This window comes from Carassius auratus, chromosome 9 (assembly GCF_003368295.1).
Source record: "Carassius auratus strain Wakin chromosome 9, ASM336829v1, whole genome shotgun sequence".
In the NCBI taxonomy this organism is placed as follows: domain Eukaryota; kingdom Metazoa; phylum Chordata; class Actinopteri; order Cypriniformes; family Cyprinidae; genus Carassius; species Carassius auratus.
Genome location: NC_039251.1, coordinates 28,788,939 through 28,811,110, shown reverse-complemented (window position 1 = coordinate 28,811,110; position 22,172 = coordinate 28,788,939). Strand labels below are relative to the sequence as shown.

Here is a 22,172-nt window from a genome sequence, read left to right as displayed (position 1 = left end):
TTTAATGACATAGAGGGACACAGGAACCACACGTAGCAGGAAAGTAGACATCAACAATACCAGGTGAAGACCTAGAACTTAAGTACACAGGGGAATGAGGATAATTAACTAAACACAGCTGGGAACAAATGAAAAACTAACCAGGGAACACAATGGGAACAGGAAGTACCAAATAAGGGCATGAGGATAACCTGGAGCACATGGGGGAGGAAAACACACCACATGACAGGAACAGAGTCTGACAGCTATTTACAGAAACTTGTCACTACACATAAGATTGAATAGTACACATTATATGAATCAGTCTAATGAAAGCTTTTCTAAATAAACCATTTCTGTCAGAGCAGCAACTGAATTACCATATGAATCACTTATTCAACTTCTCTATAGCAAAAATATGCTCTCTCTTTATCTATATATGCAAGTTGTTGGTTGACAGAGCATATACTTACAGTGGATGTTTATTGTGTAGTTCAACACAAGTTCATCTCTCACTGTGTTGTGTTTGACCACACACTGGACATTCTTCTTGTTTAAATGTTTGAATGGGACACCAAGTAGGTAGGATACAACAGTAACAGTCCCATCTGAGTTCATTGTATAGTTGGTATTAGTCTTCAGAGAGTTTTCTAGATCTCCTAATCTCCATATCACTTCTGCTGCAGGCTTTGCATTAGAGGCAAAACATGACACCAAGGTGGCCTCTGTAAAACCAGCAACAGGCACCTCTCCTCTTACATTATTTGAAGGACGAGCTAGATTGGAAATGGAAAAAACCCAGAATCATTTAAAGTGGATTGTGAAAACTAAAATAGCTTAGTAAGTTCTTGATCTTCTCATAACTACTAAAAGCATGAGATATTACTTTTACACATTTTGCTAGCACATAGCCTTTTTATAGGATGAAAGTTTTTTTTGAGTTTGGTATGCAAACATGCACAATTTTTCAAAGGGGTCATATGATGCTTATTCAAAGATCATTATTGTGTGTATTGGGTGTAATAGAATTACAGCACTCTTTAATCTTCAAAACACATTGTTTTCACATACTGTACATCAGAGATTCCAAAACTTTTTCCTCTCCCATATATCCATATATATATATATATATATATATATATATATATATATATATATATATATATATATATATATATATATATATTCCTGTTCTCTGACGTTAGAAACCATTGATATCAGTGGGCATCTCTGGTAGAACAATCAGTTTAGTTACATTCACCATTTTAAGAGTTCTGTCGCTGCTGGAAACAACTTGGTTTACTCTGCCTACCGACCAGAGGCCTTGTTGTAGTTGACATTCCATAACCATAACTAATTGTCCAATTGATAGATTTGGTGTAGATTTTTGCCAATTCACACAGGTTTGAAGACTTGGCAAGTAGTTCTACTTCAACCAGAACAGTAGACAATACTTCCTCAGACACAACTTGATCCTTAAGTACTACTCGAAGACAGGATTTAATAGAGCGTATTTCACGCTCCCAGGCTCCACCGAAATGAGATGCATGTAGAGGATTAAACTGAAAAGAAATCAGTTTCACTCAGTTTTTCTTTGATTTCTGGCTCAAGTGCAGAGAAGGTTTCTTGGAGTTCTCGATTCCCACCTCTGAAATTCATAAATGACGCAAAGCCATAAGGAAGGAGTCAGTATCCATATTATGAAGGAGGTCTAAGTGGATACACCTTTTGGTGAGGCACTTGAAAATGATTCCCCATCGTTTTTCATGTCTTCTGTCCATTTTTATGGTAAATGGTCTGAAGCAATCAACACCAGCCGACCAGAAAGGAGGCTGGAATAAATTAAGGCAAGCAGCGGGAAGATCAGCCATTTTAGGGTTGACTGGATTACGGCGCCATTCATCCATTCTCTGCACTGGTGTTGATATTTCTATATGGACTGTCTACCTCGGATAATCCAGTAAATTCTTCGCAACTCTGCAAGGCATGCTCAGAACCAGGATGAAGAAGTCTGTTGTCATGCCCTGCCGGAATGTTCGCAACTGGCCAAAGGATGGACACATGGGAGAGGTGGTGGGTTGTGTGTCTGACAGCTCTTTCTGTGGAGGACATTGAATATATTTACCTATTCGGACAATTGGAATCTTATCTTCTTAGGGCTCCCTCTACCAGCACTGGCCTTGGCCAGTTGGAATAACTGAACGAGTCAGTCTATTGTTCGTTATCTGGCTCGGCTCGGTGTTCATCACAGCAGTTCAGTCAATGTACTGTTTGAGTACATGAATTAACTCCGGGATATTGGTTTGTTTGAACTCAGAGGGAGTGTCAGCCACATTAAAAAAGTTAACAGTTTAAGTCATTTGTGGATTAATGCGTATTAGAGACCATTTAAAACGATTCAGTTCGATTTGGTGAACTGAATGATTCGTTCGCGAACCGGAAATCCAGCTGCTTTGATTTGAACTCTCTCTCACACAGACACGAAAGAGAAGACAATGCTGAATAAAGTCGTCGTTTTTGCTATTTTTGGACCAAAATGTATTTTCGATGCTTCAAAAAATTCCAACGGACCCTCTGATGTCACATGGACTACTTTGATGATGTTTTTCTTACCTTTCTGGACATGTACAGTATACCGTACACACAGCTTCAATGGAGGGACTGAGAGCTCTCGGACTAAATCTAAAATATCTTAAACTGTGTTCCGAAGATAAAAGGAGGCCTTACATGTTCCGAACAGCATAAGGGTGAGTTATAAATGACATAATTTTCATTTTTGGGCGAACTAACCCTTTAATTCATCTGTGGATTAATGCTTATTGGAGACGCGAACCGTTTAAAAACGATTCAGTTCGATTTGGTGAACTGTTTCAAAAAGATCCGGTTACATCGAATGATTCGTTCGCGAACCGGATATCACAAACTGCTTTGTTCTTACAACAGACACGGAAGAGAAGACAATGCTGAATAAAGTCATAGTTTTTACTATTTTTGGACCAAAATGTATTTTCGATGCTTCAAAAAATTCTAAATGACCCTCTGATGTCTTACGGGTTTGAAACAACATGAGGGTAAGTTATTAATGACATATTTTTGCAAATTGGGCTAACTAACCCTAGTAACCGTTTTTTGTTTACAAGAAGTTACAGTCAAAGGAATTGTTATTGTCCTTTAGGTTAATCATTTGAAATAGTAAAAACAATATGTTCAAACTTTTGTCTACTTTCTTTAATAACTACATAACACAATACTTCTACTTTTACTTTCAGTACTTGAGTAGTAAATTTTAAAATAGACTACTTGCAATACTTAAGTACAAAAAATGTTGAATACTTTAGTACTTCTACTTAAGTGTGGTGCTTAAAGAGCACTTCAACTTCTACTCAAGTCACTTTTTTGATAGAGCACTTGTACTTTTACTCAAGTATGGGTCTCTAGTACTTTATACATCTCTGATAGTGGGTGGTTTCGATAGCCATGCTTGTTGGTGGGGCAATGCCAAGACAGCCCAAGTGTAAACTCTTGTTGGTCAGTCTTGTTTACAGTCAAGCATAGCACACAGCTTTCTGGCCTTGCTTTAGTTGGTAGATGAACAATTACCTTTGGGTAGTTACTGGCCCATTGTCTTATTTCAAATCCCCCAGCAGATAGTAAAGCTCTCATCTTGTTTATGAGCTGTTTGGACTCATCAGTTGTGTGAAGGGACTGCAAACAGTTATCCACATTACTGGATAACAATACTGAGTCTACCACATCTTCATTGCCTTCACGATGGTCCGTGACATGATGCCCCCACTGATGGCCACAGGATACTGTCCGAATTGGAAGCAAACTCCCAGTAATGAGGCACCTAATAAAGGTCCTGGGAGTGACTGATCATTCAGTGAAACTCGAAGGAACTGATATGAACAGTTGAACACAACCCTGGCTTTGTTGTTGTGATGCACAAAGTGGTGGGGAATAAACCATAACTCATCTGTTGCTTTAACCTCTTCAGGAGTGAGTTTTGTTGCATATCCCGCCTGCTTCAGTTTGTGTATTTTGTTCTTGTAGACTTCTGCAAGCTCTTAATATCAATTCAAACAGCGCTCAGTAGCTCTTAGAAGAGCCATGACTGATTCAGGTCCTGCATACAAGACCTTTGCATTCCCTTTGCGAAGAAGAGGAGTTGCGTAGCTAGAGACTCCATCCACTTCTACTCCCTTTATTTTTGTTTCCAGCATTCGAAGAGCATCTCTGTCCTGCTTGCAACGTGTCATGTCTTTCACAGGCTGGAAGGGAAGTATGTCTACTTGCCATAACTTTTCAACATGATGAGACAGATCTTGTTTGGGAGAGCGGATCAGTGAGATGTTCAGACAAGTAGTCTCCAATGGCTGGTCAAGGAATGTAGTTGGACCCTGGATGGCCCAGCCCAAACTTGTACTAACTGCAACATACATGTCCAATGTTCTCTCTTTGCTATAAAGTCTGACCTGAACCACTTTCAATGTGACTCTACCAGAGTGAGTTACTTGATCAAGGTAAACTGTACGGGGTACTTTATTCACAGTAAGGATGCTCTTATTGATGCTGGATGTGGTTTCATGAAGAATTGACAAGTGTTGTTCACCACAAGTGGGAAATAGCTTTTTCAGGGTGCAGTTTGCAGGCTCATGACCGCTACCACATATCCAGCATCTGTTGTTGTCCTTTATCCATGCTGTTATTTGAGCAACGTTTAATTTACCTCAACTCAGAGTTGAGGTAATGCTGTTGGCATTTTTAGAAGGGGTAGTAGGACTTTAAGCTTTCCCGTTTCTTGGCTTTTGTCTGCTCTTTCTTTGCCTGGAATGATGTCTCAGAGGGCTTTTCTGTAACATGATCTATGCCATAGTAGATTGTGGACTGTACCATTGGTGGCTTCAGAGATTTCTGTTCTTGATTCTCAGAGTGAGGTCTATCTGAACAATAGAGATCAGCTTCTCTCCTTGATATCTGAAGTGCTTGTGATTTTCTCTTGAGCCACTCTGCAAACTCAGGAAGAGTGTAGGTTCTGTCAGTCCCAATCTGGATAATACCCTTGGTTATGCAGTATTCAACAAAGCTAACCCTTTGAGAGGATTCGCTTTTGGCACGTTTGGCGTTCAATATGCATTTATCTTGTACAACCAAATGCTAAGGTTACACTTTTTTTTGAAAGTCCACTTTAGACATTCTACTGACTATAAGTAACTTTGACAATTAATTAGAACAAACTGTACATGTCAACTACATATCAACTAAATCTCAGAAATTTGCAACATCATGTCTACGAGCTCTCAGAGTAGACTGTTAGAGTAGGTTTAGGGTTAGTGTTAGGGGTAGGTTTAGGCTTAGTATAAGTTGACAATAAGTTGACAAAGAAAGTGTTAGAAGATATTAAGCAGACAGTCTTCTAATACTATACTAACTGCTAGTTGACATATAGTTGCAACGTTACTTACTGCTAGTAGAATGTCTAAAGTGGACTATCAAAATAAAGTGTTACCAATGCTAATGCTTATCAGTTAGTCGGATTGGTAGTCACACCAGCACGACCTCTTACAGAATTTTGTTTCACTGGCAGAAAAAAGTTAGCAAAATATCCATTTAGTTGCAGGCCTGGTAGATTACTGTTGATTACACTTGTATTTAATTGTTTATTTTATTTTATTTCCTTACTTTGCCATTGTAAGCATATGATTTAAAAATATTTGTATATAAAGTTATGAGTGGACCTCAAAGCATATCAGCTCCTGCGCTTCAAATTTTAAATACAGTTAATAATGTCGTCATTTTTATCATATCAGTTTGAGCTCGAGTTACATTCTGAAAATTAAAATGACCAAGACCAAGACAATTAATTAGAACAAACTTTGCATAACTTGAGCAGAATGTTTTGGAATGGTAAGCTGCATGCTACGCTGCCAATTTGAAAACACAATAGTGGCATGCTGCTGCAGCTCTGCTTGAGCATCCAGTTTGTAACAGAACATGTAGCAGATATGTTCGACTTCTTGATGCCAGTTATATGTGGATAACAGAGGATGCTAAGTTTGTAAACATAATTCTATCTCTGCATTCGTGATTGCAAAAATTTCAAACAATATTCGTTGCTCTACCCTTCACAAAACTCTGCATTTTAATAGTCAATGCAAATAATTAAACATGCTTATGAACTCTGATTCAGAAGTGCCCGATTGTCCTAGAAAAGTGGCGTAGCCACAGGTGTGCCGGTGCCACCCAGAGTGGCAGCTGGCACACCTAAAAATAGATGCAGAATTATTTTTTATAATCTCAATAAAAAATGTTTACTAAACTTGGGCTATTGTTGTTTACTTAGAATATATATATATATTTAAATAAATCATTTCACGCGTAAATTACAAATATTTTAACTGACCCCTTGTTTCCATGGCGACTCGTCATGATTGTCACGTGACACACTGCAGCCACTAACAGATGTATCGGTATTCGTTTTATTTAGTTTTTAATTTTTTATTAAAATATATACACAAACTTGCTTACTATGTCAACTATCTGATATTCCGATTCTTCGTTTAAAAACCTTTATAAATGATCTTGATCTATAATGAGATGAGCGCTGCAGTTCCGAGTCCTGTCAGCCGGATTTAACCTACAGCACTTGAATTCCACAGTTTCTCCCGAAATACATGAAAGTAAGTGGCTGTTGAACTGGATGAAGAATAGAGTAAGCTTCAGCAGTCTATGATCTAAACAGATAATTTTTGATTGCACATTGCTAGCTAGCATATGTCGCAGAGCTCCTTTCTTTCGGGCCCAACATCAACAGACAGTGTTGCCAGATTGGAAATGTCCAAGTATCGTACCAGAAGTTCAAAGTTATCGTATTTGGAAGAAAATTATTACATTTAACAATTAACTACATTTTGACACGACCTGCAAATTACCACTAGGAGTAGGCTATGGTTGGACGGAAGCAGTGCGACAAAAATAATATCCCATAATTTTGCACAGTAATCTGACAATAAATGTGGCACACCCAGAGTCTCTTTTCTGGCTATGCTACTGCCCTAGAAAAGTTGGAATTGCCCCATTTTTTTTAAATAGCCTTTGTGCACTCTACTGTACTCTCCCAGGTACTGTCCTCCACTAAATGTGCTGCACACACTCAAACATTTGGGTTGTACTATTCTAGAACTGTTGTAAATAAATCTTAAGCACTGATTCCTAATTGTATATACTTTCGGAAGGCCAAACAAATGTTATCTTGCATTTGCATAGAAACACATAGCATCTCAACATGCAACAATAACACTACTGCATTACCTGAAATGCTTTCTTTCTATGCATATACATTTGGGCAGCATTATGCAAATATTTCCATATAGATATGTGTGGGAAATTTTGTTCAGTATTTTTTACAGGTCTCAGTCAGCCTTCTCTTTTAAACAGAATTGTTTTTTTTTTGTTTTTTTGTTTTTGTGGGAGACTGTGAGTAACTTTGCAGATATTATACATGTAAAAACAGCTACATAACTCTAAAGAATAAGAAACACATGAAAATGCATCATATGACCCCTTTAAATATATATATATATATATATATATATATATATATATATATATATATATATATATATATATATATATATATATTTTTTTTTTTAATAATTGGTTAGGAATCAAATTACAGCGATATGCATATATTTGGCCATTATGTTATTGCTTCAAATCACTGAATAAATGTACAAGCCATCATACCAAAAACTGTGACATTGATGTCAGTCTCAAATGTCCCAACAGTAAATAAGTTGAAGATGCATGTATAGATCCCATCATCCAGAAGCCCAATTCTAAGTAGCTGGATTGATCCATTTTTCTCTGTAAAGTTCCCAATGAATTGTACTCTGTCCCCCAATCCATTTGAGTATTCAGTTTTGGGACCTGGGCGAATGGAAAAGAAGGTCTTCTCTTCAGCATTTTCTTGTGTCTTCTTCTTCCATATAATACGAGTTACATCAGCATTTTGATGAGTCTCAGTCAGCTGACACAACAATGTGGCATTTTCTCCATATACGACTGCTGTATCATGACCAATAACTTTTACACCTTTACAGAAAAAAGCACACAATACAAGAATTAACAAGCATTTTATATGCAGATTTTCAGTTGGACAAGCAGCACTGAGCAGAGCTGTGACAGATACATCTATCTCACTATATGTTCCACAAAAAAGAAAGTCATATAGGATTGGAATGATGTGAGGGTGACTAAATGACAGAATTAATCTTATGAAAAAAATCAAATGCTTGTATGCAACCATGTCTTTCAGTGAGCCATAGTCACTCGACTTCCAGCTCATGGTCCTGCTGAAAAAAAAAAAAACCTTTTGTAATCATCAAACCCTAAAACATTTGAGATATATTACATATGTATGTGTATTGCATATGACTGAAAACAAGGATACAACTAGGGTTTCCAAAAAGGTGGAACATTTTCAGTACATTTCATTTTTTTTTGGAAACTTTCCAGGATTTTTGGAATCTTCAAGGTATTTTTGGAAAGTTTGTAGAAAATTTATATAGCCATCTATATATACAGTTATTATTCCATTATAATCATATAGCCTGTGTGTGAAAATAATTTGCCTGCCTAGCAGAAATATACAGACCCTCAGGACTATTTCATCAAGATTTGTTTACTTTTTTTCCTAGCTTTGTCCGATTTTGATCCAACACCACCTAGTTCGTCCAACACAGCCCTGGCGAAGGCTAAGGCTAAAAGAAAAAGCACCATACCTGCAGCAATTTCTTCAACTACTTCAGCAAAAATATCCAACATTTTCCAAGAAGGACAGGACCCTGTGCTTGCAGCTCTTTTCAACATCAAAGTTTCAATCAACAAAATAGACACCAGAGTAGCAGCACTAGAGAAGTCTTCACTACTCCCCGTAGAATCTCCAGGTGTTCCCCAGTGTTACATGTCACTGCATCACACGCTGGCGATTGCAACTCCTGCACCATCCAGTGGACCCCCATTCATTTCACCTGCAGCAGCTTTGCCAGCAAGTTTGAGACATCAGATCTAAGCAGGTGATGATATCAATTTAGTTAAAAAAAACTCCTTTTCTTTTCTGGAGTCATACATAAAAGGATCATTAACTGTGGGGATATCTCCGTCGTTCTCAAAAAATGCGACCCTAGACTGTCTAAAAGCCTCTCACTTGTAAAATTCAATGTTGCATTCAAAGTCTTCAGAGACACAATTTGTGAGGTCTATCCAAAAAGAAGATCTGAACTTGATATTTATTCTCAGATTTGGCTTTCAGTTATGGTGGTACCTTTTTTTTAATACCATAAGTCCTTCACAGCTAAATCAACAATGTATATTAATCTTTTCAATGTTAAACTGGATTTGTCCATTATCAATCTTGAACTGATAAGTAGACACTTCACTGATCATAAGACTAACTCCTCCTCCATTTGTGGCTCCTTCTCTCATACTACATAATTTATGTCCTCGTACTGCATATGAAAGCTGGTCAATCTAATTCCAAAATCGGAGTCTCTCGAGTTTAAGGTTTACCTAACAAGGCCAGAGTTTTAGAAGGACCCGGTATTCCAATATGTATTAATTTCAACAAATCAGTGTGTGCTTAAATGAATTGCTTTGCTATTTGTGGTGATAGTCACCCCAGAGCTGTTTGCCCTCGCAGGTTCAAAGCGTCTCCAACCCGGTCCTTGAAAAAGATGAAAAAACACCCTTCCACGCCTATAAATGTCCACAAACTTTCTAAGAATGTATCTTCTCATCCTAATAGATGTTTTGTCAATTTTCTCTTACCCGGAATCAAGGTTTTTTGACAGGTCTCAGTTTTCTTCCACCAGGCATTCATGTGTGTTATTTAATCGGGCCTTTTCTCACTTACCCATTTAAAGCCTACCACATTAACCAAATAGGTATCACCACTCGAAAATACCCGGGAAAGAAAAGATTGATTATAGACTTATCTTCTCCCATAACGGCGAAACCTCTATCATCAATAGTTTAATTCCCAAGAACATGTTCATGCTCGCCTAGGCTACGATAGACCATGCTATTCAGTTTATTAAAATTGCGGGGAAAGGTGGCTGGAAGGGCAAAGAAGATATTACAGATGCATTTAAAGTCATGCCCCTACATCCCTCCCAGTGGCATCTCTTTGGCATCAGGTTGAAGTCAAAAATGTATTTTGCTGTGCGGCTCACCTTCGGGTGTCGCAGCAGTCCAAAAAGTCTCTCTGAAGCACTTTCCTGGATTCTACTTAATGTTAACGTCCTTCGTTTATTAGATGATTTTCTAGTTGTTGACTTTCCTAGTTCTCCTCATGGTCGCTGTATTTTGAAGCTAAAATAATTATTCTCAAGGATCAATGTTCCTTTGATGGAAGAGAAAACTGTCACTCCATCTACATCTATTGAATTTTTGGTTATACTTCTAGACTGCGTGAGCATGAAAGCTTCTCTGCCCAAAGATAAGCTTAATCGTATTCAGCAAATATTGTCCTCTTACCATCTAGCAAAACCTATATCAAAGCATGAAAACAAAGCAGGAAGATAAAACCAAACATGAGGAAGTGTTAGAAAAAATTAGGAGAAAGGAGAAAAATTTAAGAAATAGTACAAGCTATGGAAGAAGAAATAGAAGACAAAATTAAAGAATCAGGAAAAAAGACACAAGAGGTAAATAAGTTGGAGAGAGGAAAGAGCAAGTTGTTCTACAGTAATGAGAATGAGAATTAAGCAGATCTGGGCACAAGGCAGAGAAAAGAGGACACTCAGACCATTGGCTGCACAACTCCCAATTTTAATCAGGGGTGAGCAGGGACAGTATGTCCCATGTGCTTCAAAGGACCTCGAGAGGCTGGTCACTCGCCTCCCAAATATTCATGAGGGGGCCGGAAAGTGGATCAGGGTGTTTGAGGAAGAAACTATGGGCATACATTTGGCTGTGGGGGACATTAAAGCTTTGCTGGCTAAAATTGCAATAAAGAAATAATAAAGAAAGAAGCAGAACAATTGACAATGATGTCTAGTAAGTGCTCCGCAACCAACTATTCAGTCAAGCCCACTTATGTGGCGTGGCACAAAGGGGGATGGATCAAGGGCTTTTCTTATAATACTTTCTACCACCAACACTGTTGGTATTAAATCCCACTTACATAAAAGTAGCCGACTAGGCCACCTAGGCTGTTTACAAAAAACATGGACCCAAGTTCACCCAATTCAATTGACTGAGGGCTGGGCACGATTGACACTCAACAGTTGTAGATTGAATTACAAAAGCACAGTCCAATATGATGCCTTTCTGGTCAACCAAATGAATGTCCTGGGTTGGTCCCACCACGCATATGTCTCCACAGATCCAGCCAGTTGTGTACTGGAGAGAAATAAGAAACACCTACCAGTATCTCCAGTCCAATGTTAGCAAGAGCTAACGTAGCCTACTACCACTCTCACTTGTGCACACAAATACCCACAACAAAAAAATATACACTACAACCAAATAAGTCACACCACTACAAAAAAGGAAAACTAAGAGCTATGGCTAGTACACTGGCAATTAGTTCTTAGTCTCTATTAATTGGGAATTAGATGCTGGAAATGGTCACAATAACATCCATCAAACGATCTTCAAACTGGGGTTGTACTCACAGTATGACTGGGTAGCAGTGCCCACTACCCAGTCTAGTCAATTTCCAGTGTTGCACAAACCCTCCGTCACCGTCTCACTCGTCTCCATAATGGTTGTACAAATGTGGTCGACTCCAAACACACGCCGACTCACTTGTCTCCAAAAGCTGCGTCTGTGATTGCTCTAAGTCTTCACAACACTTCAAATCACCGTTTTCTACACTTGACAGGGCATTGTCTTCCACGTAGTGATACAATCAATGCCCTGTCAAGTGTTGTGTGCCGTTGCTGTCATCTGAGAAGGAACACAAGAGCAGTGATAACTGAACATTTTATGTCTGTGCAGAAAACGGTGATTTGAAGTGTTAGCAGCTGGTCTCTCAACCGAGGTTGTTGAGACCCTACTCCAATCCAGAGCTTCCTCTACAAGGAAACTGTACGCCCTGAAGTGGAAACTCTTCATTTCATGGTGCAGAGACCGCCACCTTGACCCTGTTAACTGCCCAGTTGGTACAGTTCTGGAGTTTTTACAAGCCAGGCTCTCTGCGGGGTTATCCCACTCCACCTTAAAGGTGTACGTGGCGGCCATAGCTGCTTTCCATGTCCCTTTCAATGATCAGTCAGTGGGTAGACACCCCCTAGTTACATGTTTCCTCCACGGTGCGCTGAGGTTAAGACCTCCAGGACGGTCCCGTGTTCCCCCCTGGGATTTGGTTGTGGTTCTTTGTAAAGCTCCATTCGAGCCAATACAAGATATCTCAGATAGACATCTGACACTTAAAACTACCCTGCTACTGGCAATCACCTCACTAAAGAGAGTTGGAGATCTCCAGGCCCTTTCGGTGGCCCCTACTTATCTAGACTTTGCCCCTGGTATGGCCAAAGCATTCTTATACCCTCGAGCAGGTTATGTTCCAAAGGTTCCCTCTGTTACACCACAACCTATCGTACTGCAGGCCTTTTGTCCTCCTCCCTTTCGGGAGCCAGACCAAGAGAAGCTAAACTGTATGTGTGCAGTGCCTCCTTTCGGGGCCAAGGCTCACTCTACTCGGGGTATGGCGGCCTCAGCAGGTGTGTCCCTCTTGGACATCTGCAACGCTGCGGGGTGGTCCACGGCTTCTACATTTGTCAGATTCTACGATCTTGATATGCGAGCCACTCCAGGCTCTTCTGTTCTCTCGCCTCAGCTGTGCTCTTCGGATACACACTAGGCAGGGATTTGGTAGTCTGGCAGCGTGGGCACATCATTCCCCAAGCGCTTCGATGCAGCTCGAGTTCCTGAAAAGGAACGCCTCAAGGTTACGTATGTAACCCTAGTTCCTTGAAGGAACGAGACGCTGTGTCGCAGAGCCATACTCCCGGCACCCCTGCCGGTACTTGCTTCCCTACTTGAAGCTGAAGCCAGCTGCATGGCACGTGCTTTTATAGCTTCCTGGTCGCTACGTCACCCCGCTCCGTGACGTCACGCCCTTCCGTTGGACAGATTGCACACGATATTCAGAGTATGTCTCGTTAGGGACGTTCCCCAAGCGCTTCGACGCAGTGTCTTGTTCCTTCAAGGAACTAGGGTTACATACGTAACCTTGAGGCGTTTTCCTTTAACACAATCAACATTACCTACACCCAGAGGTAACAACATCTGTTAACACATTCAACAAATATATTCTTCCTCCAGTTAAAATAACCAAATTCTAGGAACAAAATTTACATACACAGTAAATTTTGCAGTGTTAAAATAACTCTTTAAGAGTTCAATTTAACACTGGACCCGACAGTATTTGGTCCAACTCAGAATTTGTGATAAAATTACTCTTGCCATAGTGTTCAATTTTAAGTAAAATGAACTCTGTTTGGAGTAAGTAATATAAACTGCTCAACACTGAATAGTGTTACATTTTAACACTAAAATAAATGAACTCTTGTATGGTGTTACCACAATTTAACATGAATGAAAAATGAACACCAAGTAGTGTTAATATTTCTCTTTTGTAGAGTTTATTTACATTTTTATTAGTGAAAAATCCCACTCATCGAGCACAATTTTAAAACCCATTTGGTGTTGCAATAGGTTAAAATAACATCAACATACCATTTTTTTTGTTTGTTTATTAAAACATGATCAGGTATGCATAAAAAAAAAACATTACAATTGCATAGAATGGCAATAGGGCACTATATGCAGTGCAGAATCTGTTGTACCATAATTCATTTAAAGATGAAATGTTTTGAAAAAACACAGCTCGTTAACATTCATTACCTTTAAAACTCAGCCTGGATGCAGTCTGACTGTAAATGCACAGTAGTGGTAATCAAAACAGAGTGTTTCCAACAGTGTTCCACCTTTCACCCTTCATCTTTCACAGCAATAGCCTTGATCTTACAAAACTCTGGCATTTCACATGCTACTTTTATACAGATAATAAAGTCATTTTTTACAGCAGTGGTTCCCAACCTTTTTCAACTCACGGCCCACACAACCAAACACATATGTTTCAGTGGCACGCTGCAAAAAACTGACCCCGCTCTTGTTGAGTTAATAACTTAGCACTCAGAAGCTAGATTGTTAACTGTATTTATTGAATGAACTAGGGCTGTGCGATATGGACAAAAAAACTAACTAACAACAACAACAACAAAAATATCGCGATTTCTTTGATCAATTTTGCTATTTCGATTTTAATCACAATTTTGACGCACACATATATGCTTTACAGTCATAAATGCATTTATGATAAATTTGAAACATTTCCAAACGAAAACCAATTAGAGCTTTATCAAAAAGTTGTAACGTCTCTAGAACAGACATAAGTCAAAATAATCACTATAGTAAAGGTGTAACAACATTTATAGATTTATATATATATATATATATCTAAATTTATTTTTAGATTTAAACCACCCATAAGGCCCCCCAAAAAAATGACCTTGGGGGGGGGTCCCCTGGTTTTTCATTAAAACTAAAATAGAAACAAAATTTGACATAGACTTATATTTTTTTTATCTAAGTATTGCACTGCCGCTCCCATAAAAAGCTACTATTCCTTTTCTGAAGGAATTTACAGACTGCGGGCGCAACATCGCTGTGTGATTGGCTGACAGAGTGATCCTTCCTCATTATTTTACCTCACGATGATGGTAAGATAATATTTATTTGTTTTAAGATTGTTTGGTACACCTAATTTACTGATACTGAATAAGTGTTTATCTTAGAATTGGACAGTCACTTTTCTTATAATCTTGGTCTGTCAACAGTTGTTTTTTTTATATTATGATGCTGTTTGTTAGTTGTAAATAAAAAAAAAAGCTAGCATTGCACCCATTCTGAAATAAACAAATAATTTTAAATCTAGTAACCTTAAGGCCGGGTCTCCATCAAAGCATTTTTCCCCGCAGCTAGCGTATTTTTTCAGTTGCTCTCAATGGGAACGCCGCGTTTTATAAAACACCAGGAGCGTGACACGCGCTGAGCGTTCGGGCATTTTTTTCTTGCGCTGAGAGATGAATAATGTTCAACTTTGTATAAAACACTGCGCTCATATATCGCTGGTTTCTGAACATCTAGAGCATTTAAGTCAGAAACAAATTATCTACCAAATCAGATACAAGTAACAGTTTAGCGGTTATTCCGTATCGTAGTAACCAAATTGTCTAAACTGAAAAAAACGCAGCCCACAAAAAGCGCTCTCAAGCACTCACAGCTGGGCGTTTTTCAGCAGAGCGCCTTGTGTTTTCAGCTGCCTAAAACCGCTTTGGTGGACAAAGGGCCTAACTGTTCAAAAACAGTGTTAAAGGAACACTCTGAATTTTTTGGACTTTAGCTTATTCACAGTATCCCCCAGTGTTAGATAAGTCCATACATACCTTTTTCATTTCTGTGCATTCTGTAAGTGTTATTTGACGCACCCACCGCTAGCCTAGCTTAGCACAAAGACTGGATGTAAATGGATAATGGTAGCATAGTAATCCCAATAAGTTACAAAATAATGCAAACATTTTCCTATTTACATGTTGTGATCTGTATAGTCACAGCATGTACAAATAACAAGGCTTTATGAGACAGAGACCATGTTTAATCGTATAAATACTGGGAACTATATTCTCACTAGGCGTAGGAGCACAGCTAACGTTACTCAGAGTCGGAGTGTTCCTTTAATTTAATTAAGGACATTATTACTGATGGACATGTTCATCAGGTGAAGGCTTGTTTTTGTGTCAACGATGACAAAGCAAGGTTGCTAACAAATTGTGCGTGAGACACATTGATTATTACGCCAAAGACAAGCATGCAGATCAACTGTTTTTGTTATGAATTGTATCCTATTTTCCGTTATTATGTATAGCCTAATACAACTAGTGTAGTATTAAAGGTTAAATGGAGAAAAGGGTTTTAAATTCAATGCAAAGAGGCAAATTAAAGTCATTTTGTGGCCAGAAAAATAATAATTTCCATTTGCAATTCCATTCTCACTCTCACAATAAATATACATGTATCTAGTCTAGTTGCTCAAAAGAGTATTGCAGGTCCTAATTGCTTATTTATTTTTTAAGTTTTGCATTTGAATAAATATTTAGACATGATCAAACACTACATTTTCAAATGATACATTTTAAAAAGATACTCCTATGAGCACACACAATTGAATATTAATTCATGCAAGAAAATACTGAATTTAACCCAAGAAAAGTAAGTACAGTAGGCCTATTCATGTGAATTGATAGTGAATCAAGAGATCGAAATTGATTAATGGTCATCAGCATCGTAATCGTATTAAATTCTTTCTATATTTCCCTCTTAGAAACACTATTGTGACAAAACATATATTTAATGTAGTCTCTCATTCACTCCTATAGAAGTTTACCCAACTATGTCAACTTCCGCTTGAAAATATGAAAGGGTTATATAACTAGATTCAAGTTAAATTCTTTTTTTTTTATGAAATAAAATGCCTACATGTGCACTTAAAATATATAGATTTTAATTTAATTTTACATATAGTAAATACTCAGCTGCAAAAACATGTTCTGAAACACAAAGTAAATGAAATTCACAACTAAATTAAATTATATTATTATATGAAATAAATACAAATATATATTAGTTTTTTGTTGTTGTTGTTGTTTTTTTGGGTGGGTTGGGGGGGTTCCCCAAGAGCTTTGACACAATTTGAACACTGGGTTCACACGTAGGCCTACTCCGTCTGCAGTGTGTTTACAGTATGTGTGAGCGGTGCAGAAGCAGTAGAGAGAGCGCGTGATAGTAACGCGGAAGCACATTAAAATAATGCACGAGCGCGAATCTCTCTGTTCGCACGCAGATTTCCTTTGCTCTGTCACAAAACCAGATGTGCTTGCTCAGATACACGCTGATCTCGCCCGCAGAGAGTGCAAGCACTTAAAACGTGTCTCCTCTCACTCAAACTGTGTCCTGTACACTCACAACTCTCTATATGCTCATGTGCTGGATATTAATTATTTTCGCACGTTTTTATTTCTAGCCTTTTACCGCGTGCGCTGTGAACGCTCTGTTAACATGGGCTAGGAAAAAAGGCGCATCACAGACAGTGTGGGAACATGGAGTTAGGCATATGTCCAGTCTGTTCTGTTCCAGCGCTTGGCGCAATGCATTCTGATTGGATCAGATAGCATACTGCGGGAGGTCAGGGCCACGGAAAATCATGCTATAAAGCGATTTAGAAATCATTTTTTGTTATTTAATTATATATATATTAAATATATTATTATTTATTTTATTAGTAATTGGCGGCCCACCTGAAATACCACAGGTTGAAAACCACTGCTTTACAGAATAGGCATGTTCTGACATGTCCACTCCTAATTTGGAAGCCATCTCCATGCCACCTTTAAGTCCACAGAGTTCCACCACCTTCCCTGGACCACGAGTCAATAGCCCCTTTCACACTGCTCGTCAGACCCGGAAAATTGCCAGAACATTGCCGGGTTGCCTTCTGTGTGATCCTGGGCCTGACTGTGAATCTAAAATCTATTGCCTCCATAGATGAAACAAAACCACTTATAGCATACTGACTTAACCCAGCAACTTTTCAGCAAAATTATTCTGAGTCACCAGTAGGAGAGTCAGATGCTAGCAGTAGTTCTTCCAAAATCACTGGTGCTTGGAAGCTTTTTGCACTGCTGAATCACTTTTTTTCTTGAATTCAGTGGTCCACTTCTCCAATAGCTTGCCTGAAACTCCTTCTTCCAAACATCAGAACAAAGTCTTGCGCAATCTAAATGGGTTTAATAATAAACTTATATTTAGACATCAGTACATGTTGTTGTATTGTTAAATTGTTAAAATTATTAAACACTTTACCAAGCTTTTAATGTCTTTGAATGGAGGAAAGACAATATATCACTTGACTGCATGGGCTCAAGAACCATGTTGCGGCGATAATGAAATGTCCATTTCCTTTTCTACTTGATGGTTTCTTTATCAGAAGAATGGCTCAATGAATGTAATTACTTCCTCGCATTCATCCTCACCCAAGATGGTCTCTGGATGAAACTCTGACCATCCACCGGACCCCCCTGCAGCAGACGTTCCTTGTTCTGATGAACAACAAAACAATTTAAAACAACAATAAAACACAGAACAATAAACCTTGAAAAAGGGAACTTAGTAGCAACATAACTCCTGTGAAAGATGGCATAATGAGCTTTACAGTATAAAAAACTAAAAAGGTAGGAGATTTCAGAATTTTATCCCGTACCTTCAAATGATGCATGTCGTTCTTTAGCCTCTTTGTTAGGGATGGGTGATACCACTTATTTTGTTTTCGATACAATACGATACTTTTAATGGGCAGTAAATTTAATTAGTTTATACTTCATCAACGGTTCACCCAGCAAATGTTAAAATCAGTATATCTTTACAATTCTGTTTATATTACTTCACTGACAATGAGAATACAAACATAATGATAATTTATAAGCTATGAGCTAGGTAGCACAGGATCTGGGCAAAGCTTAATCTTAAAATACACCACACAAGACAATACTTCTTTATAAATAAAACAAGAATTTATTGAGCTACTCTATTACATGGATCTAATACCTAATGGACACACACATACATACAAACATATTCCAATTCCATGGCTACTGTCTTTGTCCATTTCTGGTCTCCGATCGATCCAATTGCTTTTCCAAAGCTGTGAGCTTTTTCCCTTTTAGTTGGAGTGCTGTGTGGAGGGATTCTCTCAGAGTATACGAGACAAGAGGAGCAAAGCAGGAAGGTAAGGGAGAGGAGAGGGAAAGAAAATGCGACCGCCTTCATTGAGAGCCAGAAGAGGATTGCACTTAATTATTATGCTCTTCATAATAGCACCAAAATAACAAAAAAATTACAGCTATGCTCCGTCGCGTTGTGTTCACCAGGCATTTTCCCTGTGTGTTTGCAATGACGTAAGGTGACTGCAAACGCACCAGGATTCGATACAACTATTGAGTGTGAAAGCAGACCAACGCTGCGGGCAGCGCTGGGAACAATCACGCTTGGGCTCGGACCGCAGCAAACGAGCCCAGTGTAAAAGCCCTCTTAAATTACATTTGAAAAGATTTTTAAAGGCAAGTCAGGTTTGTGATCATTGATTATACAAGGTAATGATTTTTGAAGATGTTTTTATACTTCTTGTATTCTATTGTGATTCATTTGTATGGTATTTTTATTGAGAATTTGGTTTACTCCTGCCCAGGGACTGCAGATGAAATTTAGCTCTGTAACTAATTCTGGGGTAATACTTTATTTTCCATTGTCCCTGTCAAATAAAGAATAAATAAATAAAATACATCTTTCTCACACAAAGATTAGTAACCTTACCAACTAAAATAATGCTTACACTAAGGCATAGAAAACAAATGCGTAATGCATCGATTAAGATGCCATAATTTCCAATAAGCATATCAAACACACATAAGGCATAGCATTTGTTATTTCTGAATATAATTAACCCTTTAGATTTCTCAATGATTGTCTTTTGAGATTGTTTATTGAAAAGTTCAGTCAGTAGAAAGATTCACAAGCAAGCAAGAAGCTGAGTCATGGGACAGGCTGTATGGATCCTTTGTTTCTAATCATCTGTATGGACTACCTCATGATTAGTTTTTCTGATGAGCGGGGGTATTTGGAACAAACGTCCTCTGTTGTGGAATCACATTATCACTTCTCTTAATGCTGACATTGGGTTTTAGCAATTTTTTTCCTTGACAGGATACAGGTCCACACAGTCTAAGCATTGTTCCCCTTTAGCTAATCATTAATGGTGTAGCCATTTGTGCAGTAGCCTATATTCGTGTGTTTGTTCACCAAGGTCCTACAAGTATTAGGCTATTGCATGCATTAAAACGCAACCTTTTTATTTGGAGAGTGTACGATTTATATTAACAGTACAGAACAGAACGTGAGCAATATTAACTTTTTAACATTCAAATTTAATAAATGTACTTCACAAACTAGGGTACAATTTCAACATGTTTATTGTGAAATAACTCAAACATGTATGTTTTTTCTACATTGTTCTGGGCTGCTATTCCCAAATACCTTCAATGTTTTCTTATTTTAGGCTACTCTTGGGAAATGCAGCTCTATTAAAATGCACTGTCAGAATTGAGTAAACGTTCTGAGTAACTGATTGATTCTGCAACATCTGCGTGTGTTCAGATTGAGCATCAACCTCCCGCTCTCTCTAGTGAGGCCAATAAGGAAGCGACTAAAACTGCAATTCATCGACTGGCCGCTTGAGGCTGGCTGCAAAAGGAGTCAGTTTCCATAGACTCCCCAGGTTAAAATGCCCAACTTTACAGCAAGAAAAAAACACGTTTACAGCCTGGTGCAAAAAATTATTTTGGTCTAAATAGCAAATTTTGCCCTTCATGACAACTGTGAGGGGGGTGAATTTTTTTTTATAATTCATCCGTTTAAATTATATTAAGACTTAAAGTTCTGCATAATTAAGTGCGTGGTCACTTGAGTGACAGGGGGATTGCCGCTGCTGTCGCACTAGGTGGGTGTGGCTTCAGCAAGTAGCTCCTGCCTTTTTGCCCATTTTTGATGGTCCGGGAGAGTCGCGCGGTGACACGATGCCAAGATGGCGATGGCCTGCTCTGCACACTTTGAGCTTCAAAAACACTCTTCAGGAGTCTACGGATGACATCACGGACACTACGTCCATGTTTTTATACAGTCTATGGTTCAGATAGAGTCTATGGTTCAAATGAGCAGGAAAATCCCTCCCACACAATTATTTGCTAAAATAGGTTATTCATCCAAGTTAATGCATATTGTATGCATTATTTTTGTTAAATCACTTTTAAATAAAAACACCTTAGTATCGATATTTTTAATTGAGTATCGATACTTTCGATAATCCCATCAGTATTGATATATCAAAGAATTATAATTCAAGCTGACACTTACGCAACCATTTTTGGAAAAGTGGTCACTGATCTAAGGGAGAACAGACACTATTCCTCTGGCATATTCTTCTTTCACCTGCCTTGTTGGTAATGTAATGCTGTAAAAAGAATTTTAGTGTCATTAAAAGGACATATATATATATATATATATATATATATATATAGCAGAATCCTGTTTGCAGATATATTTTTATGCAAATTATTATTAATTAGTAGTATTACATACATTTCTAGTAATGGAGTAATGGAATAAATACAAACCTGCACCATGTTTTATGGTAAGAATTCCAACTGAGGAATCTCTGACTACATCCTCAAGAACATCATCCTCCACCTCAGTCCCTGACTCTTCAAAAACGTTAATTTTTTCAGGTACATCTGGGACACCAAACTTTAAAAATGTAAAAAAAAAAAAAAAAAGTATGCAATTTTATGAAAAAGGATATATCACTTAAAAGGTTAGTTCACCCAAAAATGTAAATAAGACTATAAATTACTCACCCTTAAGACATCCTAGGTATATGACTTTCTTCTTTCAGACGAATCAAGTCTGATTTATATAAAAATTTGATCTTTCAAGCTGTTTAATGCATTCAGCGAGTATTGCAGTGCATCAGTCCAAAAGAATTGAAATAAAAAGCACCCATCCTTAATAAAAAAGTGTCTCCGGGGGGTGAAAAAAGGCCTCCTGTAGCAAATTGATGTGTTTCTGTAAGAAAGATATCCATACTGAAATTGTAATAATCACTTTAATGCAACCTATGCAGTAATACTAGTACATTTATTCACATAAAAAATGTAAACCGTGTTTTAGTACGTTACTTAAAAAATTTTACCTGTCAGGGGGAGCTAAAAGAAAATGGAGAAAAGAAAACTCCTGTCCTGTTCAGATCTTTGCAGGGGGTGGACTGAGGGGTGGAGCTTAACAGAGTAAAGTTAATGACGCAGAATTTAACTCATTTAAACTTATTTTAAATATTTTTTACCTCTACATAGTAAATGTAGAATAACACTGCCATTTTTTTCTGTTTAGAGTTACATACACCATGGAAAAAACATGCAACAATGTCCATAAACACCTCTCACTTTAAATGTTTTTAT

At 38.1% G+C, this 22,172-nt stretch overlaps 1 protein-coding gene and 1 long non-coding RNA gene across 4 annotated transcripts in view; both read right to left on the bottom strand.

Annotated features, from left to right (window-relative positions):
- Positions 1-22,172, bottom strand: part of LOC113108974 (nectin-1) — a 41,725-nt gene that overhangs the window by 10,963 nt on the left and 8,590 nt on the right. For all 3 annotated transcript variants that reach the window (XM_026272423.1, XM_026272422.1, XM_026272424.1), the window contains exons 2-3: positions 7,726-8,073; positions 453-755 (exon numbers count right to left, since the gene is read on the bottom strand). In XM_026272423.1, the coding sequence (XP_026128208.1) occupies positions 453-755; positions 7,726-8,073 (651 nt within the window). The remainder of the gene's footprint in view (positions 1-452; positions 756-7,725; positions 8,074-22,172) is intronic.
- LOC113108975 (uncharacterized) lies at positions 15,726-20,484 on the bottom strand. Its single transcript, XR_003292830.1, has 3 exons — positions 18,731-20,484; positions 17,971-18,206; positions 15,726-17,884 (listed from the first exon to the last, which is right to left on the bottom strand). It is a non-coding gene; the product is annotated as an uncharacterized LOC113108975 (long non-coding RNA).